Source organism: Myotis davidii, unplaced genomic scaffold (assembly GCF_000327345.1).
Source record: "Myotis davidii unplaced genomic scaffold, ASM32734v1 scaffold425, whole genome shotgun sequence".
Classification (NCBI taxonomy): domain Eukaryota; kingdom Metazoa; phylum Chordata; class Mammalia; order Chiroptera; family Vespertilionidae; genus Myotis; species Myotis davidii.
Window position 1 is genome coordinate 3193175 of NW_006296413.1, and position 8448 is coordinate 3201622.

At 61.1% G+C, this 8448-nt stretch overlaps 2 protein-coding genes across 2 annotated transcripts in view; one reads left to right on the top strand and one right to left on the bottom strand.

Annotated features, from left to right (window-relative positions):
* CATSPER1 (cation channel sperm associated 1) overlaps positions 1-4765 on the top strand; it is a 22434-nt gene extending 17669 nt beyond the window's left edge. Inside the window, exons 8-15 of the mRNA XM_015568967.1 lie at positions 222-313; positions 418-561; positions 723-786; positions 931-1003; positions 1121-1181; positions 2407-2482; positions 4454-4568; positions 4739-4765. Of these exons, the coding sequence (XP_015424453.1) occupies positions 222-313; positions 418-561; positions 723-786; positions 931-1003; positions 1121-1181; positions 2407-2482; positions 4454-4568; positions 4739-4765 (652 nt within the window). The remainder of the gene's footprint in view (positions 1-221; positions 314-417; positions 562-722; positions 787-930; positions 1004-1120; positions 1182-2406; positions 2483-4453; positions 4569-4738) is intronic.
* A 2309-nt stretch (positions 4766-7074) lies between these two features.
* On the bottom strand, positions 7075-8448 carry CST6 (cystatin E/M). Its single transcript, XM_006771566.2, has 3 exons — positions 8161-8448; positions 7564-7689; positions 7075-7256 (listed from the first exon to the last, which is right to left on the bottom strand). The coding sequence occupies exons 1-3, from the start codon at positions 8398-8400 to the stop codon at positions 7173-7175; spliced, it is 450 nt and encodes a 149-aa protein (XP_006771629.1). The 5' UTR covers positions 8401-8448; the 3' UTR covers positions 7075-7172.

Below are 8448 nucleotides of genomic sequence, written 5' to 3' on the forward strand. Positions count from 1 at the left end.
TTGCTGTGACCTGCTGCAGGGATGGGGGACGGGGGCTGCAGACTCCAGCCTGCTTCTGGCAGGCCTCCTGCTGGTCCGTTCTCTTCACTTTCCAGAGAGGGGCTGGGACTCTCCGAAGTCACCAGGAAGTCAGGGGCTCCTGTGTTCAGTGTCAGCTCTGGCTCCCGGGCACAGAGCCCCACCTCCACCGACTCAGCCTCCCTGTCCACCTCTGCCCACAGCTTCCTGACCAGCCTCCAGGAAGTGACCGGGACCCTGGTGCGGTCCATGCCCTCCATCACGGCCATCCTCGTCCTCATGTTCACCTGCCTCTGTATCCTGAGCTGTGGGGCTGGGGTGGAAGATGGCGGTAGGAACCCGGGCAGGGGGGCGGGGTAACGTAGGCCCTGCGAGCCTGGGTCGGCCCTGAACCACCAGTCCTCTTCTCGGTGGTGCTGCGGGGACTGTTCCGCCATTCCGACCCCAAGCGTTTCCAGAACATCTTCACCACCGTCTTCACTCTCTTCACCTTGCTGACTCTGGACGACTGGTCCCAAATCTACGTGGACAGCCGGGCCAACGGTGGGCAGGCCCCAGGCTGGCTGGTGGGCAGGAGGCTGGCCTGGGGGGCAGACCCTGAGGGCTGGTTACCCCACCTTCAAAGTGGGGCTTTCGATGCTTGCTGGGCGGTGCTGTTGAGGGCCGGCAAGAAACTCACGGTTCCAACTGCCTCTGTCTCCCAGGCGCCTGGTACATCATCCCCATTCTCATGATTTACATCATCATCCAGTACTTCATCTTCCTCAAGTGAGGGTGCCGCCCTGCTCCGCTCCCCGGCTTCACCCCTCCCCCCTCCCACCCCGGGGGAGCCCCTCCCCAGCCCCCTCACGCAGAGAAGGGTGCTGCCTCTCCTCCAGCCTCCTCCAGAGTACCCCACTGTCCCCCCTCCAGCCTGGTGATTGCTGTCCTGGTAGATAACTTCCAGATGGCACTGCTCAAAGGCCTGGAGAAAGTGAAGGAGGAGGTACGGAGGGGGTGGCGAGGGACCCGTCAGAGAGACGCAAGGAGAAGGCACGGAGGGAGGAGGCTGCTCCAGGGCCCACGGGCAGGGCCCTGGCAGGACCGAGCCTCCTCTTCCCAGAGGGCCGCCCAGATCCAGGAGAAGCTGCTGGCTGAATCGCTGATGAAGCTCAAGGAAGCAGGTATCGGCCCTCCCCTCCCGCAGTCAGGCCCGGGATTCCAGGCTGGGCTTCGAGTTTTAGAATCTGAGACTCAGGAGAACGTTCGGAGCTTAGAACTTTGGTCGAAAGAGCCCTGAGACCATCCTCCAAAAGCCAACTAAACTGAGAGTCAATTCCTAAAAGGCCTTTTGGTGAAATGACTCGATTAGCCAAATGATGATTTACCAAATACTCGTTTCTGTTAATAACTTAAGTTTATAGCAGTGGTTTTACATGCATTGGTTTCAGCTGCCTGAGGGCTTTGTCACGGTCAGATACACACTTGTCCAGGGTCACTGTGTGTAGCCATTTTGTTTAGAATCTGAGCTCCAGGACCCCACTCTGAAGATCATTAACACCAGAGGAATAAGGGTCCTCAGGGATCACCTGGTCCTTCATCTGCCCACTCCATCAGGGACAGACACTCAATGAAAAAGAGATGAAGGCTGAAACCGGTTTGGCTCAGTGGATAGAGCGTCGGCTTGCGGACAGAGAGGTCCCAGGTTCGATTCCGGTCAAGGGTATGTGCCTGGGTTGCGGGCACATCCCCAGTAGGAGATGTGCAGGAGGCGGTTGATCGATGTATCGATGTTTCTGGCTCTCTATCTCTCTCCCTTCCTCTCTGTGAAAAATCAATAAAATATATTTTAAAAAAAGAGATTAAGCAAAAAGAAAAGTTAATTGGTGCAGATTGTTTAGCAAACTGAGGGTGCAGGGGCTTTTAGGCGCAGCCGGGTCCGAGGCTTGAATGGCGGGCAGGAGTTGGTCTCCTTCCATCTCTCCGCTCTTCAGCCCGCTGCACGGTTTTGTGCTTAGAGCGGCCCCTACTTCGTGGTGGGAAAATGGCCACGCGCAACTCCGATCTCAAACCCTCAGCGTAGCCATGTCTGCACTCCCGGTGGAGCCCTCTTCGCCGGAAGCTCCAGCAACGCCCAGAAACGATCATCTTTGGCTCCAGTTGATCACCTGCATATTTCTGTTCCAATCCCTGTAGCCGGAAGGACAGGCTGTTCTGATTGGTCAGGCCTGAGTCTCACCAACAAGATTGCTCCACGCTCCACGCTCCACGCCTGGAGAAGTGGCTTCTGTGAGGGCATCCTGGGCAAAAACTTGTTGGTCCTGTTTGAAAGCCTCTCTGACACACGGGGCTCCCTCCGCTCCCTCTCAGTCCGGCGTCCCCTTGACCGCCCCCCTCTCTCTGCCTCAGAGTCTGAGGAGGTGCTGAGTGAACACACGAAACAGAAGCTCCTCATCGAGAAAAAATTTGGGACCATGACCACGAAGTAAGGAGACCTGCAGGGCGGGGAGGCCGTGGGTCTGAGGGGCGGGTGGTGGAGCCTGAGCAGTGGTCTGGCAGGGAAAGGGGGTTGCCCACCTCTGTGAGGCCCTGAGTCTCCGGGACCACAAATAGGACACAGACTAGCACCTGTGCAGGAGGGCCCTGCCCTTAAAGAGCTGTGCAGGCCACGGAGGGTGGGTGGACTTCAGCCAAGTGTGTGTGTGGGGAGGGGGAGGTGAGGAGGATGGGCCAGGAATCATCCTGGTGGGCAATACCTCGTTTCTGTTGACTTTCGTGGTGAGCTGGGGCAAGACAGCTGGGGGTTCGGGGCTGTGACTGTGGCTGGGAGACATCGGCACAGACTCCTGCTGCCTGGCTCTCGGGCCTGGCTCCCAGAGAGCCTTCCCTCTGAAAACTGGGCCTCGACCCCTCATCCGGACTGGCATGAAGCAGCGGACAAGGCGCCTGCCCCCGGGCACCCTCCCGGCTCTCCTCAGCCACCGACACAGGCCCAGTCCCAAAGGCCTTCCGTGACCCAGCCTTTGCCAACCTCGTTCGCAGTCATGGCAGCCACCACCACCCCCTGGCATCCTTGCTTCGCCCACACTGTTTCCCAAGCCCAGCACGTACTTCTCCACCTCCGGGCCTTTGCCCCGTCATTCTCTCTCCCTGGAATGTTCTCTGGCTGCCAATGCCAGGCACAGGTGACCAGGGGCTGGGAGAGCTGAGTTCCAGTCCTGCGCACTTCACCTCCTGGCCCCAGGCTACCCTCCACGCTCCAGCTCCTGGGCCCTCGGTGGCTCTGCCAGACGTTGCTTGGGGGCTTCATGGCCTCCACACTCTTCCCCACCAGCCCACCTCCACCAAGAGTCCTCGGTGTTGTTTTTTGTTTGTTTAAATCATTTCCCCCTTTTTCACTTAGAGCGTGATTTCTGTTTTAAAAGCAGTTTCGGCTTTTCTTCCTTCCTCTGATTTTGAAACCCTACGAGGGCTCCTGCCTTCCCGAAGATGAGGCCTGGGCACCTCGCTTTGACCTTCCCTGGGTGTGTCCACCTCCAGTCCATCCATTCCCTACCCGCCTCCCTGCGGCCTGCCCCCGCCCCCCAGTCTATGCCCTGCTGTTCTGGAAAAGGGAACCGGGGCCTGACTGAGCCTGGCAAACCATCACATCTTTCCAACCCAGCTCAGGGGCACTCACCGCTGCCCCCCACTCCGTAAGCCCGTCCTCACCCCCACGGGCCGTGCCCTGTGTCAGGTGCATGGGGTACACACACCTGGTTTGCTTTTCTGGCTCCGCCACAGACTGCGCCTTTGCAGGCAGGGGCTGCTCTTGTTCGTGTCTCTGTTCCTGGAGCGCCTTGTAGTGGAATTGATTTCCGTGTGATTTGGCCGGTGGATTTGTTAGACAGGCAGGCGCTGACGGCGTTATGAATGGGCAGTAGGGTGGGTGAATGGGTGGGGGGTTAGGTGGATGGCTGACTGCACAGCATGGTGAAGGGGTGGGGTGGGTTCAGGGCAGGGATAGGTCAGTGAGTGAAAGGGGGGGCGGTGATCAGATGGCAAGCGGATGGCTAGGCAGATGGGAGGAGGGATGGAGGGATGGAGGGTTGGAAGGGTACACAATTAATACCCTCTGTGGTACAGGCAGACTGGGATGGGGGGCAAGGCAGAAAAGTTGAGGTCTAGAGTTCTGGGGGGGGGGGGCGGGCAAGAAGGAACCGGGAGGTCACGATTCGATTCCCAGTCAGGGCACATGCTCAGGTTGCTGGCTCGATCTCTAGTAGGGGGTGTGCGGGAAGCAGCCAATCAATGATTCTCTCTCATCATTGATGTTCTATCTCTCTCCCTCTCCCTTCCTCTCTGAAATCAATAAAAGATATAAAATAAACAAGAAGAGCCATCTGGGGGGCTCTGGGGGCCAGAAACCCAGCCCGGCAGGTTGGCCAGGACTCACCGCTGCCCCCCACTCTCCTAGGCAACAGGAGCTCCTGTTCCATTTCCTGCAGCTGGCCACGGGGGTGGAGCATTATCAGCAGAAGTTCCGTTCCCAGGCATCCGTCATTGATGAGATCGTGGACACTGCGTTTGAGGTGAATCAGGCAGGACCAGAAGGGAGGGGCCAGAAGGGAGGGGCCGGGGGTGAGGCGACGCTGGAAGGCCTGACGGGGACGGTGCCCAGAAGGAGCCCTGAGTGACAGTCCCATGGGCGTTGGAAAAGGCAGAGGCTGGCGGCTCAGCCACCCCCCCATCCCACCCGCAGGCTGGCGAAGAGGACTTCAGGAAGTGATCCCGGGACAGGGACAGCGGACACAGACTGCAGCCTCTGGCCAGCTGCCCACGGGGTGGTGGGACAAGTCCCAGACCTGCTGCAGTGATTGTCGAGGCCTGCAGATCTGGACCTCAAGAGAGTTTTAAACCCCAGCAGGCCCTGTGTCCTCACTGTGTCCCCATGGGCACGAGACAGCAGAACGGTGTGTGTGCACGTGACTGTGCACACCCAAGTGTGTGCGTGCGTGTTGCATGCGAGAGGTGCTGTGCGTGGCCTCCTCCAGCCCCGCCAGGGCCTGGCATCCTAGCTCGGCCCAGCATGGGTTGGCAGCAGCCGGAGGGGTGACCTCGAAAGCGGGCCAGGCTCAGTGCTGGAGGGAGAGTGGGCGCTGCCTCCGGGAGGAAAGCCTTTCTGCCCAGGAGTCAGGAGAGAAAGAACAAGCTGGAATCGCCCTATACTGTCAGGGCACGGGGGACCTGTAGGCTCCGGAAACAGGGGCTCTGAGCTCAGGAATTGAGGGCCACCAGCACCTTTAGCGTCCGTTAGGAGGATGTCATGAACCCAGAGGTCCCCACGCGCTTGGGCCGGCGCGGGGTGCTGGAGACCTAGCACTGAGTCGAGCACAAGCCCCACACTGGCTCTTCCACTATCCACAACTCCCCCCTCCTCTCCACGACCTTCACCCCCTCTAGCACAGTGAGGCCATCAGGCAGCACAGGCCGGGGTGTCGGGGGTGGGACTCCAGAGGCGAGGCTGAGGGTGACGGACAGCTCTGCCAACCTAACCTGTGCCTCTAAGCTGGGCGTGAGGTGGCGAAGCTCCAGGCCTCTGGACAGAGGAAGCATCTCCCCTCCGGCCCGGCCGGGGGCGCCGCTGGCTCAGGGCCCAGGAAGAGGCTGCGCAGGGGAAATGCCCCTGGGATTTGCGCACAGATTCCGGGGATGGGGAGGCCACCGGGCAGATACCCCCAGGCCTCGCCTCCCTCCACCACCTCCCACATTCATTCAACAAGCACTTCCTGCCGCCTGCCCTGGGCCAGCCCCGTGCCGGAAGCTCCTGCTTGGCGACACGTGGGAGCCCTTCCAGCAGCGGCCCCACCACATGGCCCTGGGCTGTCGGAGCTGCCTCGTGTGACAGGCTGGAGCAGCTGCAGGACGGAGTTTCTCCGGCATCCCTAAGGCCTGTCAAACCCAGCCCTCAGCGCCTCAGCCTTCCATGTGGGAGTCACGTCCACGGACCACCTCCTCCTCCCCACCTCTGACACCGAGGGCAGGGCCTGGGAGCTGGGGCAGCTCCTCACTAGGTCCCTGCACTGGGCAGGGGAGCAGGCAGGCACAGCCTGTGTGAGCCCTGGCCTGCAGGGGGCGCGCTCCACAGCCACTGCGTTCCATCCTGCCTGGGCCCGAGGGTGCCCACACTAGTGCTCCCAAGGGACCCAGTCACTGCCCGTCCTGTCGCAGGTGTGGGTGTTGGACCGCTCTGGGTAGGACGGTGTGGGTCTCTGAGGTTATGTGTGTGGAGGTCCGTGTGTACACCTCCGGGTGGTTTCTGGGTGGGAGCGGTTAGTGGTTTTCTAGATGTGTGTGTGGTGTGTCCAGGAACATCCGAGGGTGTGTTTTGGGTTTCTCCGTCCGGTGTGCTAAGGAGTTCTGGTGTGTGTGTGTGTGTGTGTGTGTGTGTGTGTGAAGTATGACTTGTACCTGCAAATTCAGGTGTGCATGAAATATTGCAACTCTGTTTGCTCTAAACCGTATCCGCCCCTCATCCCTCCTGGAGGCAGATTTCACCTCAGCCCCTTGGAGGTCCTTGTCCAGCCCCTTCCCGGAGTCCTGCTCCGGGCAAAGCACAATGTGTACCCGAGAGTCCCTGTCCCAGCCCTCCCGGTCCCTCGGCCTGCAGGGGCTCAGCTGTCCCTGGGCCACACGTGGGTAGAGAAATCTCACAGCCTGGGAGCTGAGTCCTGGGGCCCTGCTGGCTGCCCCCCGCCCCCTGCTCCCATGCCACCCTGAGTTGCCCAGGGCGCTGAGAGGGAGGAGTGCTCGGGTGTTCTACAGGGTACTCACCGGCTCCCCTTTCCTCTCGGGGGCACCATCCCTCTCCTGTGACTGTCTCCGCTGCCTTAACTCGGAGAACACTGAGACCTGGAGCTTTGCTCCTCTACATCGGTGGTGCTGGGTGTTGGGAGGACTCCAGATTTGGAGCTAACCCTGTACCCCTCCGCACTGTCTGGGCTGGGACAGCAGCTCAGCTGGGGGGCGGGGGGTGCTCCCAGGAGTGGGAGTGGAAGACGGGGGAGAGGGAGGAGTGAAGCACTCAGAAGAGACCGATGCGAGAAGCAGTGTTAGCGATTTATTGCAGCAGACATGGCCCATGGACCCGAAGCGCCCTCCACCGATGGCCCCGCTCCCGTGGCCGCAGGGGCCTCCTACACGGGCACGCAGTGGTGCTTGAGGAGGCTGGAGGAGTTCTCCCAGGGGACCACTAGGATCTCAAAGTCGCAGCGCAGCTTCTGCAGACAGAGTGTAGGGGGAGGGGGTGAGCCTGGCCCAGGCCTGCCTCCTCCCGCAGTCAGTGCTGGCCCACCATGAGGGGCAGTCACTGGCCCAAGAGACAACAAAGCTAGGTCCCAGATCTTCCCAGTCAACTCTCCAGGGGGAACCCCCATCTCCTCTGCACCCCACCCTGACCTGGCGCTGAGTCACCCAGAAGGCAGGGACGGGTTCAGCCCGACATCAGTCTGGCCGGCCAGACCAGTTCAAGCTGGACAACCTGAGGGCCCGGGTGCCGGTGGGCAGGGCCGAGTGCAGGGCTCTTACCTCCTCCTGTGCCCCTGCGGCCAGGGGGCAGGTGGTGAGGTCCATGCGGTCTCCGGTCACCGAGCTCTTGCGGCAGGCTGTGCTCCCCATCTCCACGGTCAGGTAGTACTTAATGCCCGCCACCAGCTGGGATGGAGGGCAGGGGCAGGTCAGAGGTGCTGGGACACTCCCTCTCGCCTCTCTCACGGCCTCCCATCACCCATGCCCTCCCCCTGGGCACCAGCACACTGGCCTGGGGATTCAGACCTGGGGCTGGAGCATCCCGGAGGGGGTGCCCCGGGGGAGAGGCAGAGGCCCCCCGCCAGGCAGGAGGCTGCCCAAGTGCACACCATCCTGAAGCCCACTGCCGCGTCTCCCCCACCTCCCTTCCCAGTTAGCTGCGCAGGAAAGGGACTGGTGAGAAGCTGATGAGGTAGCCGAGCAAGGTCGGGCGTAGATTCTATTTGAAATTTAGATATTTGGTTCATTGTGCAATGTTGGCGTTAATTCAATTTTTAAAAATATATTGGTGAACTATCCTGATTACTCTTGTGACTCCTCCTCAATCTGGCGCCCGGCTGCGCGCCCCGCTCGCTCTGTCCCGCAGCCCTGACGCACCTGACTCTGCGCCTTGAGGATGCGCGTGTCTCGGAAGTAGTAGAGGCTGTTGCTGCCCATGTTGTAGCTGGCCACGGCCGCCTGGGCCGCCTTCTGCACCTGGGGGTCACTGGGCTTCAGCTCCGTCACTCCTCCGACCATGCGCTCCCCGGGCCGGGCGCGGGCATCGCGGGGCAGCGCCAGCAGACAGAAGGCGAGCAGGGCCAGGCCCAGCGCCAGAGAGAGGTTGGGCTGCGCCATCGTCCTCAGTGCCCGACACAGGTGGCTCCGCCGCTTTTACGGGCTCCG